This window comes from Pagrus pagrus (genome assembly GCF_965226575.1).
Source record: "Pagrus pagrus genome assembly, chromosome: 21".
NCBI lineage: Eukaryota > Metazoa > Chordata > Actinopteri > Spariformes > Sparidae > Pagrus > Pagrus pagrus.
In genome coordinates, this window is record NC_140208.1 from 5,559,799 (window position 1) to 5,576,818 (window position 17,020).

Sequence of the window (17,020 nt, forward strand, 5' to 3'; positions counted from 1 at the left end):
TAAAAAACTGCAGCCAATGACGGATTTAATATTTATGAATGAGTGTGAATTTTCTCAACTTTACTCCATTTGATTCTCCAGGCTAATTTGTTTCCAGTCAGATGTGTTTTTCCTCTCGTTCCTACAATTGCATGTTCGAGCTTCTCTGTGTAGAATGATGTACAGGCAGGGTTTGACACCGCAAGGCTGTTTTCACATCCGTTGCTGAAATCGTAAATGCTCTGTGCTCATAAAGAAATCAGATTTTTAAGAGGCAGGCCTTGGAGCATGATTTGTGACATCACGAATAGCCTGGAAGCCAATCCTGGTTCAATATTTAGCAAACACAGGTGGGATGAGGAACCTTGAAGCCTCAAACATTGAGAATAAATAAAGTAGAAGATATATTATAAGGAATAGATTTAATTTAAAGGATTTTAACAAGATAATATAACTTTTTTGTGGGAAAACCGCATCGGTTGTGTTTGGAGGGGATCTTTAAATCAAATTATTGTGAAATGCGAATAATCTATAGCGAATCTTGTCAGTATAGAGGATTTCTGTCACACACACTCTATTTGAACTTTATTTGATTTGACAAACAATTAACTGGAAGTCCACCACCCATTTAAGCCTCAATTATCAAGTCTCTCTTATATTATTTGGATTATTTCTACGTACATTTTACTTCCAAACATGTATTCTCCAAACATTAACTTCTGGTGAGCTCAGAAAAACTATTTTCAGCATTGTGAGAGTTGATTTTTAGACGATCCAGTTGGTTTTTCAATGGATCCTTCAACCAAAGACATTCTCAACCCATAAATAAACAGTGGACAGTCCTTTATTTATTCATTTATTTATCTGTTTGGCTAAAAATATTCAAATTAAATGTATTATGTCTACATTCTTGAATCAGCCTGTAAAATATCCATCAATGTAGAATGCAAACTCCCTCCAGGTCCCAAAAACACCCACATCCCCCCCCAAAATTACACAAAGACTCCTCAGAGACCTCAGTGTCTTCAGTGACAGCTACAGACGTTTTTTAATGGAAATGGTTCAGACTGAGCTGATTTCACTGATGTCACGAGTCCTTTAAGGCTCATGTGAACTGTTCAGGCCTGTGGACGCTCTTATCTAAAGCCCATTAAGAAGTCACTTAATGTCCTCAGAGAAGTGGAAGATTTTAGCATTTCAACCAAATATTCTTCTTTATTTAACACATGAACAGGAAGCCGCGATGCATCCACGACAGAGATGACTGTATATAACCTAAAATATCTGCATTTTATTAAATATTCTGGTGTTTTGTTTCTGTAATTTGCATCAGAATTCAACCCAAACTTCTACTTCTAGTTTTGCGTTTTCAAAGCAAGCTAACTTTTAAAAATCCAGGAGATAAATCTTACCTGAAATCCGCCTCCGACTGTCATCATCTGTCGCTGTCCTCTGCGCCCGATAAACCCAACAAGTGTCTCATTTGGCGTTTGAGAAGCTGAAAATCACCATTTCGACGAAGAAACGCGTTTTTCCATCGAACCCCGTTCATTTAAGAAGTCAAACTACATGTCGTCTCCGCCGATAATCACTAATTCTGGTCTAATCTCACCCACCGTGCCCTCTGCGCCGGCGAGAGACACACCAGCTCCCTCCAAATCCGAGGAGAGCTGTGCGTCGCAGGCAGCGCGCCGTGCGCAATGTGTCCTGGGCATTATCCGCATTAGCTGGAATTACACTGAGTGTCTAGCAGGGATGTTGTGGAGGGTAAATCTAGCCAACCTCCACTCACTCTACACACCTAGTTTACTCGTTTTGAAGCGTTAAGCAGAGTGCACGAGTTTAAAAAGAGCCTGTTCAACTACGAAGTTAAGGAGTTTATATAAAATTGTATTTTTAGGGGGGAGTTTGGGTTTATATGTGCTGATAATCCTCTTAAAATCATCAATATTTTGTTCATATGAATGTCCACCATTCACTAAAGATCATAATTTACCTTTTATTTGCCATTATTAATATTATAAAAGGTTGTAAATGGTGCACCTGATGCCTCCTTCTGTCATTTTGTGATAAATATCAAAATCAAAATTAATTTAATTAGATATATAGTCATTTTGTGCACCTTTACTTTGGTTTGTGAATCACAATGTATTTAAAGACATTCCAGTATTTGCAGAGGAGTGTGAGGGCCACTGTAACGTCTGTCTGTAAAGGCAGGCCATTATAGACTAACTGACCCAGATTAACATGCTGTAATCTGCAGATTAACGTATCGGGATCTGTGACCACTTGTGTTTATTTGGCTGGAGTGCTTTTCATGATGCCACTTATGCTTTACAACAGTGCTGCCACTCCAGCTGGTGCTCTACTGTATTATACTGTAAAAAAAACACACATGCAGGGATTTAGTGGAAACAGCTGATCTTTTCCCATTAAAGTACACATCAAAGTGTGTTTACAGGCCTTTGGGAGTACTACTGCATATGTGAATGAAGTAGTATAAAGCCTTTTGTGGCTCCAGAGGAAGCTGCATGTAATCTGATGAATTTTCCTCCAGTGATGTCAATCAGTGGCTACGTTGCATTGTGGGTAATGTAGGCACCAGGTTTAAAAGGAAGAGAGTTGAGGTTGTGATTGCTGGCTGTAAAAAGTGGAATAATGCCACTAATGCATGAATGATGTGAACATTTATAAGGTTTGTTGAAGAGCTAACGCTAAACTGAATTGGTGGCTTTAACATATCAGTTTTCACTTTCAATCCATGACACTAAAATCTACAGATCAAACAAGAAATCTTGGTGTAATTATTTACTTCGATCTGCATTTCGGCAGCAGGATTTCTGTCTTAACAAGGTACAAAAATCTTGCTTGGACAATCAAGTGTGAACATCATGCACGATAACACTTAAGAACTCAACTTCTTAATGCACGTCTGACAAATCCAATCCAAAAACACGGAACTGAGCAGCAGATTGTGTTGACATAGTTTATTTACATGCAAATCCTTAAATAGAGGAATTGTTTGGGCAACACTGACATTTGCTGCATTGTCCTTTCAAGACTTCACTGGAAAACAGTCAACTCTTCAGGCTACTTCTTTCACAGTAGCCACAGTTCTCCGACGGGTGAATGCACACTTTGTTGAATTTAGCACCAATTTCATTGCTCCACTCAAACTTTTCAGATCTTTTTCACAGACTTCTTCTAATCTTAAAAGTTTGCCTCAAATTTTGCTTCTAAATTGTAATAAATTGTAAAGTGTGCATCCGACCCAACAGTCCCTCCTCATTCCAAGGCAGCCGGAAATCTGCGACGCAACAGTCCCAGTAATGTCCTCTGAAGCTCTACGTGGCTTCTTCTTTGCTGTCTGAGCTCTGCTGTTTGACGTACTGCTGCAGCAGGGCAGACAGGTGGGCCGGGTGGCGCTGCAGCATGGAGGCTGTGGCGGAGGTCAGCATCGTCAGCCCACTGACCAGTTCGCCCTGCACGACTGTCACTGACGGCAGTCTGGAGAAGCTCAACACGCCCTGTGCACTCAGCAACGTGTCGTCTACGCAGGCTCCTGTTGAGAGATGAGCAGTGCAGTGGTGAACGAGCTATTGTTAACTGCCTCAATCACAATCTGTTACATGCGTTTTTCAATTAAGTTCATCTGTAGCAAACAAAACAGTCTTCTAAGATCACATCACGACATCTGTTTTAATGCCAACAGGGCCTCTTTTAAACTGAATTAAAAATATGAGTCATGCAGACGGAGAAGATTACCGTACCCAGGAGTGTCATCTGTGGGCTGGCCCTCAAAGTCTTCAGCATCTCCTTTGCCTTTGGCTCTTTACTAACAAACAGAACTGTTGGACCGATGATCAGGGGGGACATGTTGCAGTAAACGCTGTCCTTCAGGAACGACCGCATCACCTGATAAAGAGCAGGATTAAAGATTAGTTCAACCTTCAATCTATAACTTTTACATTTTACTGATATGCAGCAGCTTTAGAGATGACGCAGATGATAAAATAACTTTACCTCAGCAAACTACAAAGAGGGAGTCACATGGAAATCTTTCATGGTGAACTCTAGCCACTAAACTATAAAAACAATTTCAGCATTACCTGGTTGGGGAAGAACTTGACAGTGATGCCATGTTTGTAAAGTCTGTTCCTCAGAGTCATCATGTCTTCTGCGTTGCTGCCGTTGTTCTGGACCACAGCGATCATCTTATGGTCCTCGAACACCTTATTTAAATCCCTCTTCAAAATTTTCATCAAAGGATGATCCTGGTAGGATAAAAAAGAAGATTCAGAAGAGATACCAACCTATGGTTTAAAACCAGAAAAAGTGGGAGGTTGTATACTGATTGATGAGTGCTTGATGTTTGAGGACAATGGCAATGTTTTAATCTGAAGATAGCTTTTTGAAATGCACTTAAGTCCATGCTTTAGGAATAAAATGTTCAGACATCATATATGGATATAATGTTTTGTTGTCCCTGGCCACGCAGTGTACATATGCAGATATGCAGCTCTGGGGACAAGTCTGGACACTTCATGTCATGAGGGGAGCAGAGAAATCATAACATCATGTCAGAGGAAGGATGAGTAAGGGATGTTACCTCCTGGACTCTTTTGTTTTGGGATGGAAAGGCGCCTGGAGGAGCAACCCTTGGAGGAGGAATGTACCGTGTGACAGCCATCAGCTTCTGTTTGAGGATGTGCATCGGTTTCCTGTGGCGAGTCACGGACTTGGAGCCGTGCCGGACACTCTGTGTCAGGGGGAGCCATCCTGAAAGACAAGAGACCTGTCAGACACCAGCTAACGTTCAACCCGCTGGGGATGCTGTGCTAACACACCTCGAGCCTGGTCTGATAAGCTGTTTAACTGAAGCACAGCTAATAATGCTAGCTTTAGCTACTCCTAAAAAAGAAGCAACAAAGTACCAACTCGCTACAGATAGATAACTACTCATAAAACTGCAGTATTTACTGTACATTACCCTGCTTCGGTAGTAGTTTTACACACAAGGTCGCCGCCATGTTTGACGGGAAAAGCTGATTCAGGAAGTGACGACAGCGCGAATGGTGCATTCACGGCTACGCCGGCAGACAGGAAATCACCACAGATTATCCTGAAAATCAATTCAAAGCTATTTTTTATCGTGTTATATATTGTAAATTCAAATTAAAAAAGAAATATTTAGCTAATTTGTGATTGCTAAATCGGTTTAATGGGCGTTAATGTCGGATTTTGTGTAGTTCAGCGAGCGTTGATGGCTTTGCGGTCATTTTACAACTGATTTGTTGATCCTTGTGTAATATGAGCTGTTTTCGCAACATTTAGATATCACGTTTTAAAACAGAGAAAGTGAAGTTATTATCCTTCCGACTTGGGGATAACCCCGCATAGATACAACTCGTTGGCTGGCGTCAACTGCTTTTCCATCCATAAAAACAGACATGACTTGAACGCAGCATGAAGTTTTACGTCATAGATGAGCGACGTGTAGATTTTTTTTATTTACTTTTGTTTACATCACATCTGCTGTACATTTCATTCAATATTTATTCTTAGCCCAAGCCTAAATGTGAGAATAATATTTTAAAATTGCTCCAAACCGTTGTTACATTTAAAAATGTTGTCTAGTTACAAAACCCTTTGCGTAATATTTTACGTAAGAGGGCTGCGCGCTTACGTCAGCGTCAGTTTTGCTCAGCATGAGGCGCATACTCAGTGCAGAGGTATTAAGGCATATTGGTTTATTAGGTACAATTCCTCCCTCACATGCCTCTCTGACGGTGGGTCAACAAAGCGTTTGTGCACTGAATTTCTACCGGAAATCAACGAGTGACCGCACAACCATGGACCTGAGTGACATGAGGAAGAAATACAAAGGAGATGAGGACGTAAGTGGCTTTCTTAACTGTGTCAGGGTAAAATATTCTTGCACATATTAACTAAATCCACCGTCTGGACTGTTTAACTGCACTGTTATGACAAGCAAGTGTTGAAGTCCTGCAGTGTGCAAGCTGCTGTGCTCGTTGTTTTGAATACTGTATGTGATACAGCTGCAGAAGGCAGGTGTGTTTTCATGCTCTCCAGATGTTTCAGACCTTGAATGACCTCTGGCCTGTCTTAAAAAAGCCAACACAGACCCTGTATAGTGTCAGTATCAGTGTGTGTTTCTCAGTGCATTCGTATTTAATCTGGTATTTTGTTCACAGTGCTTCGAGGAGAGCCAGCTTGTATCTTTGGACCCAATCAAACAGTTTGGAAACTGGTTTGATCAAGCCACAAAGTGCCCTGAAGTAGGAGAGGCGAATGCCATGTGCATTGCCACTGCCACCAAGTAGGTAACGCCTCCACAAAGCGATCGTGTGTTTTCAGTTTTTCACAGTCTAATGTTGGCCTTATTTCTGGCTGTACAGAGATGGACGTCCATCTGCTCGCATGGTCCTCCTGAAAGGTTACAGCGACGAAGGTTTCCGTTTCTTCACCAACTACGAGAGCAGGAAGGGTTCTGAGCTTGTGAGTTAATAGTCTCTGGTTTGGTTTGGCTCTCTGTGACCTTAAATGTCGCTAATGGAGCATCAGATCTACAATATATGCAATAAAATCATCTAAAAGTATGCCTGTCTGATTTGTTCTTTGTCCACAGGAGAGCAATCCATACGCGTGTTTGGTCTTCTACTGGGAACCTCTGAACAGACAGGTCATCATCTTTTTGTACCCTTATCCAGTTCTTTGTAATAGATGAGAATAATTAAATTGATTCTCCCATAATAAATGTTTATTCATTTTGATTTTCAGATTCGTATTGAGGGAAACGTGGAGCGAATCCCCTTCCAGAGCTCCTGTGACTACTTCCACTCCCGGCCAAAGAGCAGCCAGATCGGAGCTGTCGTGAGCCGACAAAGCACTGCGGTTCCTAACAGAGATGTAAGAAGCACAGTTATACACTGTTTCATTGAAGTAATACGAAAATGTGAAAGACTCGATTCTCACTGCCTTTTCTTTTAGTATTTAAGGCAGAAAAATGCAGAACTGGAGGAGAAGTACAAGGACACAGAGGTGCCTATGCCCGACTACTGGTGAGCATTACTTTTATTTCTTTACCTTTTTAGACTAAAACATCTTAAAATGATAGAAAAAGTGACTAAACTTTGGTACATTCTCCTCTCAAGATTGCTTGCTTCACAATAAAAGCTATAGTGTTACATTTTGGGAAACACTCGATCACCTTCTTGTAGAAAGTTAGATGATAATATAAATACCACTCTGATATCTGTCTGTTAGCTTAGCTTAGCATAGAGACTGGAAACAGGTGTTAACTGCTAGCCTGGCTCCATCTGGCATATATTAATATTTACTCTAACAATACCTGTTAGTGTCAATCTTCTCACCTAACTCTTTGCATGAAAGTGAATTAGTAATTTTCTTAATGTTTTAACTGTCCTTTGATAACAGGGGCGGTTACATCGTAAAGCCTTACCTGATCGAGTTCTGGCAGGGTCAGACCAACAGGCTTCACGACCGCATCGTCTTCACCAGGCCGAAGGACGGAGAGTCTGAGCTGGCAGAGTTTCAGCATCCTGCAGAGGGAGGGTGGGTGTACCAGCGGCTCTCTCCGTAAGGAGTACCTCAACAGACTTTCATATGCAGGGAAGGGAAGTTCATCTAGAATCCAACTTCATCACTGATTTAAAAAATCTTTACCTCACTTAAAGCTCATCTACTAATGGAAACCATTCGATGTTGGTGCTTCTGTGTGTAGGATTTATATCAACAAGCCAAACATCAATGTGTCGTCTTTGAGCTTAACTATGAGAAGTCCGTCTTGTCAATCACAGGTAATAAGAGTTTCTTCAGAGGTGTGACACGACACACTGTGCTGTACAACCCAACGTTACCATGCATTATGCAAAAGAAGCTGTGTGCTACACCGGAGGAGCAAACTCCAGCTGGTTACTCAACAGTGTTGTTGTTAACCTTTAATGGAAACTGTGTCTTATTTCGTGAAAAGTACAATCTGTCCACTTGTTATCAGAACAGTCTCATCTGTTCTGCATAGACGCAACTTCATGTTGTTAATTTTCAATGTTGGAACAATTAGTAACAGTTGATTTTACAGGTCAGTAATTACCTAATAAGTTTAAAGAAAGCTGCCGTTTGTAATTTTGTACTTGGTACTTTCTTTAAAATATACACTAAAAATATCAGTGTCTTTCCATGAAATTATAGAAAACTATAGTATCCATAAAATACAGCGTTACTACGTTATTCCTATGGCCCTGACGGCGTTTAATTCATTATGACGTGATTGTAGCGGTTTTAGATGAAGACAGTGAGTCTACCTGCCTTTTAATAATGAGATTAAAAGTGCTGATGATTTGAATTGTGCCAACTATGATTTATGTGTTATGAATGTCTTGTACTATTTGAGATGTGAGATTGTTGTTTATTTGTTTTCTGAATGTTATTTTGAATTAATTGTGGAATAGAGCCAGTAATAAAGTTTAATTTGTAACTGTTGCCTGAGTGCGTGTTCGTCCAGCAGGTGTCAGCAGCACAACACTCAACCAAAACAGAATGATTCAGATTCAAAGTGTACTCGGGCTCAGGTGTGAAGTACCATCCTTTTGTACAGGTTTGAGGTACTTATGTCTTTTCTTTTCATGCCACTCTACTTCTTCTTCTTCTTCTTTTACACACAAAAAATATGGGGAGCTGATGAAAAATGATTGATTTAACGTAACTGTTCATACAAGTTGCAGCTGAAACTAATCTGAGAGTTCAAGTAATTTTTCATGCAAAATGAAGGTATGCTGCCTCTACAAACATTGTAAAGAGGTGAATTTGAGAGGAGCACCAGAGTAACTGCTAACTGCTACTATAGCTGCCATTAGCTAGCTAGCTCAGTTAGCAGTGCAGGTAGCAGTCCAGATTGGGGGCTTGGTGCACGGGGGAGTGTTGGTTACCCCGCTAGCAGAGGAGCTTGCAACAGTTAAATCCTGCTATTACATCAATGCATGAGTCATAATAAAATTATATTTCATTTTTATAGAAGTCACAGGGGACATTTTACTGCATTGAGAATGTTTACTTTTAATATTTAAAGTACATTTTCCTGATTATACTTCCTTGAGTAACAGAAGAATCCTCACCGCTACATACCAGCTGATTAGTGGAGAGTTCTTGCATGACTAAAAACCAACTGTACAGTATCTGCTCTCAGTGTGTGAGCTGACATAATGCCATATTACAACATGTAGAAGCACGGCGCACTGTATCAGATGTCAGTGTCTGCTTACTATCTCCATGTCAACAAAAGCAGCACACACAGGCTCAGGTGAAAAAACACACTTGTCTCGGTAACCCAAAAGAAAGATTAGCTCAGAGAGACTCTTAAATCATTGATCCACATGTTCAAATAATTTGTGACATCATCTCGTACTCTTTTATATTAACTCATCTTGAAACATTTATTAAAAACAAACTACATTTTTTTTTTTTTTTTTTGCTTTAGGATTCCAGAAAAGATTATACAAACGGCATTTTTATTAATTTACCATCAACAATATTTTATACACATTGATTACAAAGTTAAAAGAAGCCTCTATTTGCTTTGGTCATAAACATTTTCACCGGTGAATTGATTGTGTACTAAGACATAAAAAAGGAAGTTTAATTCCCAAACTTTTCATCCATTACAGTAAAAATAAAAACTTAATTTACAATAATGTTCATTCAGAAGGATGTTTTGAGTGACTTTTTTTTTTTCTTCATGTCATTTCTGAAGATAAATAACAACAGTGTGAGCACAGAAAGTGAGAAAGGAGAAGGGAAATGTCTCCAGGACTTTGTTTAATGGTTGTCTGCTGATACCAGTTGTTTGTTTAAGTGTGAGTCCACTGGTTCCAGTATCTACCTGGGTGTGGTGCCTGGTAACGAGTGTTTATCCAGCCTGCACATGTAGTGCCACATGGTTGTGCTTGTATATATTTCAGCCTGTGTGACGCTGATGTATGACACATTTGTGATCAAGTACGTGCATTCTGCTATTTGTCAGTCTTGTTTTTATGGTTCTCGTCGCTGAGGTTGTTCTCTGCGAACAGATTTGGGTTCTCAGCCAGCGAGGCACGGACCTTCTTCTTCTCCTTGAAGCGTCCAGAGTGGGACACCTTGACGTGGCGGCCCTTGGTAGCGGATTTATCTACAATCTTCTCCAGTCTGGCGTTGAACTGGCTGTCCAAGTGGTCTGCAGGGGGGCCATTGTTGCTCGAGTGCTCTTTGTGTCCGGTGTTGCTGCCATACTCTGCTGGGATCTCATACAGGACTTTAGGCTCAGATTTCTTCTTGCGTGAGAAGGTCAGCTTCCACCAGCTTGGGTCAGCCATGGCACCAACAGAGACTGGACGACTGACCTGAAGGGCACAGATGCATAATTAGGACTCTTATTCACCTGTCATTAAAATAATAAAGATAAACTAAACGTTCAGCAGCAGAATGAGGAAGTTCCTCCTCAGCTTGCAACTTTATTGCTCCACACTTCAGATGTCTATTTCCTTAAGACATGGGACAATAAATGTTATTGAAGGGATCAAGTTGCCTCCTTGAAGTCACATGTAGCTACAGCTGAGGACACCAAGGTGATTTCCTCTGCAGGAGGAGGAGGTTATACTCTACAGCCACACACAAATTACTTTTTTAAACCATTTATCTTTAAATTGGAATGATTTTATGGCCAAAAATATCTATTTCAACTAATAAGAGAGGGATCCCCCAACCAGAATCATCCTGCTTTGGTCCTGATTTGTTTGAAAGGTGCTATTTAAATAAAGTTTATATTGATTGGCTGAACATAAAAAAAAAAAACTCCACAGTCACCGTCTTGTAATCTTGTAAATGAATACACCAAAGAAATCTCATGTCAAACACCATAAAATGTGTCCAAACAAAGACAATGGTTATACAACCCCAACTGAACCATCACCATGACAACTGAGCAAAATATATCCACTCATCTGAAGGCCTCAAAATGAAAAGTATTGTTTTAATCAAACTATGATTTCCAGTGTCAATACATAAATAAATAAATAACATAATACAGAAAGTGTCACAGACTTTTTGTGGTGGCTAGTTAAACATTCAGGGTTTTGGCCAATTTGGACTTTTGACCTCAGTGTTTTTAAAATCCTGACTTCCCCAAAGTCCTGAACTGTTTGTTAACTTCAGAGCAAGCAGCTGTCAAATAAATGTAGTGGAGTAGAGGCATAAAGTTACATCAAATGGAAATACTCAAGTAAAGTACCTCAGTGATGTACAGAAAAGTACCAAAATGTCATACTTCCTGAAAGTACAAATAAAAGTAAAATTACATGTACGTATATAGTGAATACTATATACTATGGGTCATTATTGGAATCAGCAGATTTTATTGATTATAGCTGAACATGATGTTTTTAATGTGACATCGCTCTCTTATGATTGATCACCACAGACATGACGCTGTATTCTCCTTTTCACATGTCCGACCCATCTCCAGACAGCAGACTGACTGTGGACGGACTCTGTGAGTACGAGGTGTCACCTAACGTGGGAGGACACCTGACACTGCTGATAAATTAATGAGCATCTGAAGAGTATCCTCTGTCCCTCCCATGTGATCTGATATGAAGTCAGTTAAAAAAAGGGTTTCGACTGATGAAGAAGCACACTTTGTCTTAATGCTGAACCAGGAGTCTGTTATCTAACAGCAAAGTGAAGCAGACACAAACACCTCTGGATAATCTGTTTATGACTCCAAGAAGGCATTAAGCTTTATGGCTGCATGTAAACAGAGTTATTACCCACAGCTCTTGTGATTCTCTGTTTCCTGGTGGTCATTTTGCTAATATAACTTCCTTATTGAATGAATGCTGAGTCTGTGATGACATGTGACACTTGGATCAAGTGTCATAAAAAAGGTTTATGATATGCTGTTTATCTAATTTGTAAACAGGCCTAACGACTTAGGACGCACAAAAAGCATAATTAAACGAATAAAGGAGTTTGCTTCGAAGTTAAGATCATTTATTTAATTATGTAATTAGATTTTATTTGTTTTGTTTTTTGTCAAACTACTTATTCCAAGGTCAACTATGACATTTCAGGAGCACCATCAGGAATTAATCACCAGCTATTTGGATGATCGATTCATCATTTCAGTTATTTTTCAAGCAAAAATGCCAAAAATGTGAGAAGTTGCTGCTTTTCTTGCCCCTAAATAACAGTTAAATCATTATAAATGAAATTACTTTTTTTAAAAATGCCCCCAAAATGTCAATATCAAAATGGAAAAAGTAACGTAATATCATAAAATTGTGATGTTTGTTGTTGTTTCAGATCTCAAAAAACTGTCAAATTCATATTCCAAACAAATAGGGGGCATCATATCACCAGAGTGACTGCTAACTGCTGATAAATATAGCTGCCATTAGCTAGTTAGCTCAGTTAGCAGTGCAGCTAGTGCTCCTATTAGTGAACTCGATTCTACCAGGCCTGGAGGCTCACACCACGGGAGCTTTGGACCACGGGAAGGAGGAGGTTTCCATCCTTGGGGCTAGCGAGTTAGCATGCTAACTTCATAATCTACTTTATAAGTTTTAAACTAAAATTCTGACATATTGCTCCTTTAATTCTTCCAAATTGTGTTTCCTACATTTGCTGATTTTTTTTTTATTAATGCATTTTAAACCGGGATGAACTTCAAGCTCTGAAATATAAATAGCTTGTGAATAAAACGTAGCTTATAAACCAAAGTTTACGAGTTTCACAAAGGCTGTGATTTCTACTTTATGAGGGTTGGACAGGAAGCAAACAGGCTACCCACACGAATCCTCCTTTGTTGCGGTCATCTCACCATGGAGCACCTATGCAAATACACAGTCCATGCCCTTCAGCTGAAACCCTCATCTTACTCTTATCTGAGGCATGTCGTGTGACTCACCTGGCACGCATAAGTTGTGCCAAGTTTCAGCAGAGACAGTGGGGGAAACAATCGAGGGGAATTTTGATTTAATGTTGTGATGAGTTTGAGTGGTATTTAAGCATTTTTTACATCAGAGCCCCTCTGCTTCATCAGTCTGAGCCTCGTGTTACTTCTGGGCCCCTTGTTGCTTAATCACACTTATTTCTGACCTGGTTGTTTACACACACTGCGGTAACAGATAGTGTTTCTGACCTAAATGAACTTTTATGAGCTCTCCAGTGGCTGCTGAGGCTGAGCATTAAAGGAACGGTTCAGCCAAAAATTAAAATTCAGTCTCTTATCTACTAAAGGGGGTGAAGTTTCGAGGTTTTCAGTCGGCAAAACATTTCTGGAGCTTCACAGCAAAAGCAGCGCTGCAGCATTCTCAGATGAAACTAATGGGGCTTTGTTTTAAAACATAAAAAAAAACATCTAATGGCTTGTTGCAGCCAACACAAACCCAGTCGAGTGTGTGAATAACGTCTTTTTAAATCAATTTGGGATCTTGGGGCTTCTGGAGACTGTACGGAGCCATTTTATGTTTTCTTTTTCAGTTGGTTTTTTTTACGTTTAAACAAAAGTCCTCATCTACTTTAGTTGTTCAGGAGAACGCTGCAGCGCTGTTTTGCTGTGAAGCTCCAGAAATGTTTTGTGGACTATGAAACTTCACCTGACTTTCCATCTGTAAGGGGGTGAGGAGATAATGACTGAATTTTCATATTTGGGTGAACTTTTCCTTTAACTTCTTTAAGGAACTTCTTCGTTTCTTATTTTTTCCAAGAATTCCCCTCCTTTTCCAGCTGAATTTAGCAGCATGCACGTGTTTAGTCTTCAACAAAAGACAGGTTCCTCTGTAACAAATGTGTGCAGAGCATTAACATAGTGTTGTTGACTTTCCATCAGTTTCTGCAGAACAAAGTCCCTCAGAAGGCTCGAGCGGCACTTTCACACCATGTTAAATAAGAGAGCACGGCGGTACAATATGCACACATATTTCTTTTAGTATTCTGTGTTTGACTTAGATGTGACCTTTGAGACAAAAAGCCCTGTTGACATAAAGGAGGCCCTCCATAGTTCTCTTTAATAAGTTACCATGTATTCTGTTATGTGTGGGTGAGCTGCTCGGCAAAGCCTCAGAGATCACAGCAGGAAGGGAACAACCGTGGCCACGTTTTGGAAATCACTAACCAGCTGCAGAGCCTTTCAATAGCACAATGTTTGAGAGGAGGCTCCAAGGGCACCGCGCACTGCGCTGCCCTCATAATTGAGCCGCAGGTTCATTAGATTCTCAGGTTTCGTCTCTTGTGCCAGCTCCACTGTTGACCCGTAACAGCAGAGTTGAAAGAGTTGATGAGGAGCCCACATGTTTTCTTTTCAGCTTAAGTGTCTAGAATTTGTTTAAGTGTTTGTTTTGTGGACGTGGAAATCAAAGAAATCTGAATTTTCTTTAAAATCTATACTATACTGTATCATCTTCCTTAGTTTGTGGAAGTCTGGAAATTAAGGATGGTTTCATTTTCTTACTCAAACAGTGTAACCTGCTTAAACATCACACAGCATAGCAGTGACATCAGCTGGAATAGCCTGAGGCCGTTTTGGATCCTTTTTTCTAATAATTCTTAACCTCTTGGAGCATTATCTTAGCTTTACAGTCAGAAAAAATTATGTTTTGTGTGTCATCTTATATGTTTTCCCTCCGTCCAACCTGGCGTATTTCATATTTCTGTCAAATTTGGACTCTTCTTTAAAATTTGAAATGATTTTCTGTGGGTTTGCACAATGTTTGTCCACACAACCTGCAGCTGTAACGACGGATCAGTCGTCCAATCCAGCAGGGTTTAAGAGGTTTAAAGACACCGACTGCCTGTCTCCATCTTTTAGCTCCGACCACAGATACTTTGATGAATCCATCCAAGTATTTATTTTATTTCTATCAAACATCAGTAAATACTATAGAAATGTCCACCACAATCTCTTATAGCCCAAGATGACATCTTTAAATGTCTTGTTCTGTTCACCAAACAGTCCAAAACCCAAAAATATTAATTTCTCTAGAATGTAAGATGACAAAAATAAGCAAATGATCACATTTTAGAACGTTAACGAAGTTAAGAAATTGCAAATTAATTGACTAAATGTTCCAGCTAATGGTTGGACAGTGAAAACACCAAGGACAACGAAGGAAATAAGTCCTGTTCATATCATTCTTTGCCTGACAAAGTCTGATATGTTGCATTTGTTTTTAAGACAATGTGTATATTGGATGGTTGTCAATAAACCAAACCAATACTTCAACCATATCGGCTGCTTTTACTGGATGCACGTTTAGGCAAATGTACATTCTGTCATCAAATAATAGCTTCTGCAGCAAAACAGAGACATAAAATAGCTTTAAGGTGCACAAATGTGTGTTTTTTACCTTGTTGAAGACGAGCCGGTTGAAGGAGATCCTCTCAGATGTGAAACTGTCCCGCCATGCTCACAAATTCTTTACCTCCTCTCTGTTTTCTCTTTAACTCTTCTTCTCAGGTGACCGTGCACAGGTGCAGCATCTCTCTCTCTCCCTCTGCCTCTCACCTTGTCCCTCTGTACTCTCCACTCTACAGCACACACCCTCCTCAAACACACACACACACCTAAAGCCAGCCCAGCTAAGTGCACGAGTGAGTAAATGTTGCAACCATGTGATTTGATGGGACCTTTTTTTTTTGTTTTGTTTTCAGGCCGGCCCAGTCCACATCGAGATTACTGACATCAGAGTTAATGTCAACTTGAGAAGCGAGCAGCTTTCCAGACTGCCAATATATTCCCTTTTTATCAGCCTCGGTCTTGTTTTAATGTGGAATTTGGACGCAGAATAAAGAGTTTGCGTTCCTCGTTCCTGTTACATAACACTGAGAGACAGACAGACAGACAGAGAGAAAGATCACCTGAAGGAGGTGAATGTCCCTGATGTTTTGCATGGCTTGTGTAAAAGCACAGACAGTGAGTGGATGCTTACTTTGCAAGTTTGGTTAACATTCAAATGACGTGAAATTAGGCCACTTGAGAGGCACGACTGCAGCTGCTGTACATGCAGGGATGTAATGGCAGTGTTGGAGCCATTTTCATTTCAGTCCAGCTGCCAAAGTGTTGTGTTATTCTTTTGTTTTTCAGACATTTGTGTATGGACTGATGCAAAGAACATGACAAACAGAAAGGTTCCCTTTAGCTTGTTAGCAAGTAGCCGTCTGCTGGTGGGTCGGTCATTAATCAAACACTAAGAACTTTCTAATGGAGATCTGAAAGTTTCTAAAGACACCATGTATGTCAGGTTGAATCATGGAGAATGTGTTGTGTATAAAGTTTAATACATCTATATTAATCCATTTGATAAAATGGAAAGTAACTGCGTACATTTTATGTGCTTAAGTGCATTTTTGAAGTACTAGTAGTCAGGAGCATAGGGGTCCTTCCCCAGAAAAGAAATGCAATGATGCAATTAGATTTATGTACTGAAAGATTTTAGGGGTTTTATTTTAAAACTTCACTAATTCAGTTGACATGATTAAGAGTATACTTTAGACTCATGATATAAAATGATCATAACTACATATCAGAAGAGATAATTGTAATAAATCCTGATATCAAAAATCTTGTGGAGCATATCATACTTCTTCCTTCACTACATTCATCTGACAACAGATTTTACAACAATAAATATATGATGCGCTTATTTTCAAGATAATACCAGAGGTTCTAAAGCCTGTTGTCACATTTCAAATAGCTATGAGTTGTTAGCAAGTCCACCAAAGACACATTTCTCCTCTAAACTCTGAGTTTGTTTCATTTAAATAACTTCTCAATGCCAAAATATGTACAATTATTTAATATTTCACACAAAAAGAAAAGTCCAACAGATGAGATGTGTGTCTCTTCTCAAAATAATCATCTCAGGACCCCTCAGATTGATCTTGTGACACTTGGAAACCACTAACCTACAGTACAACTGTATACGTATTATGTCATTAACACAAGTAGTAGTAGTAGTAGTAGTTGTTG

The 17,020-nt window shown here is 39.7% G+C and overlaps 3 protein-coding genes across 3 annotated transcripts; 1 reads left to right on the top strand and 2 right to left on the bottom strand.

The window, feature by feature from the left end:
- Positions 1-2,951: 2,951 nt before the first annotated feature.
- mrpl10 (mitochondrial ribosomal protein L10) lies at positions 2,952-5,052 on the bottom strand. Its single transcript, XM_084342150.1, has 5 exons — positions 4,970-5,052; positions 4,589-4,758; positions 4,089-4,253; positions 3,750-3,894; positions 2,952-3,541 (listed from the first exon to the last, which is right to left on the bottom strand). The coding sequence occupies exons 1-5, from the start codon at positions 5,007-5,009 to the stop codon at positions 3,324-3,326; spliced, it is 738 nt and encodes a 245-aa protein (XP_084198276.1). The 5' UTR covers positions 5,010-5,052; the 3' UTR covers positions 2,952-3,323.
- Positions 5,053-5,664: 612 nt separating this feature from the next.
- pnpo (pyridoxamine 5'-phosphate oxidase) lies at positions 5,665-8,502 on the top strand. Its single transcript, XM_084342000.1, has 7 exons — positions 5,665-5,876; positions 6,195-6,319; positions 6,399-6,498; positions 6,629-6,682; positions 6,781-6,909; positions 6,991-7,061; positions 7,438-8,502. Exons 1-7 carry the CDS (start codon positions 5,688-5,690, stop codon positions 7,601-7,603), a joined length of 834 nt encoding a protein of 277 aa, XP_084198126.1. The 5' UTR covers positions 5,665-5,687; the 3' UTR covers positions 7,604-8,502.
- Positions 8,503-9,490: 988 nt separating this feature from the next.
- On the bottom strand, positions 9,491-15,516 carry prr15lb (proline rich 15 like b). Its single transcript, XM_084341573.1, has 2 exons — positions 15,399-15,516; positions 9,491-10,394 (listed from the first exon to the last, which is right to left on the bottom strand). The coding sequence occupies exon 2, from the start codon at positions 10,365-10,367 to the stop codon at positions 10,029-10,031; it is 339 nt and encodes a 112-aa protein (XP_084197699.1). The 5' UTR covers positions 10,368-10,394; positions 15,399-15,516; the 3' UTR covers positions 9,491-10,028.
- Positions 15,517-17,020: the final 1,504 nt, after the last annotated feature.

Coding starts and splice junctions, on each gene's coding strand:
- mrpl10 (XM_084342150.1), bottom strand. CDS start 5,009: ATGGCGGCGACCTTGTGTGTAAAACTACTACCGAAGCAGG. Junction 4,254..4,588: donor AAAACAAAAGAGTCCAGGAG/GTAACATCCCTT, acceptor TTATCCTACCAG/GATCATCCTTTGATGAAAAT. Junction 3,542..3,749: donor CCCACAGATGACACTCCTGG/GTACGGTAATCT, acceptor ATCTCTCAACAG/GAGCCTGCGTAGACGACACG.
- pnpo (XM_084342000.1), top strand. CDS start 5,688: ATGAGGCGCATACTCAGTGCAGAGGTATTAAGGCATATTGGTTTATTA. Junction 6,320..6,398: donor TGCATTGCCACTGCCACCAA/GTAGGTAACGCC, acceptor CTGGCTGTACAG/AGATGGACGTCCATCTGCTC. Junction 7,062..7,437: donor GTGCCTATGCCCGACTACTG/GTGAGCATTACT, acceptor CTTTGATAACAG/GGGCGGTTACATCGTAAAGC.
- prr15lb (XM_084341573.1), bottom strand. CDS start 10,367: ATGGCTGACCCAAGCTGGTGGAAGCTGACCTTCTCACGCAAGAAGAAA.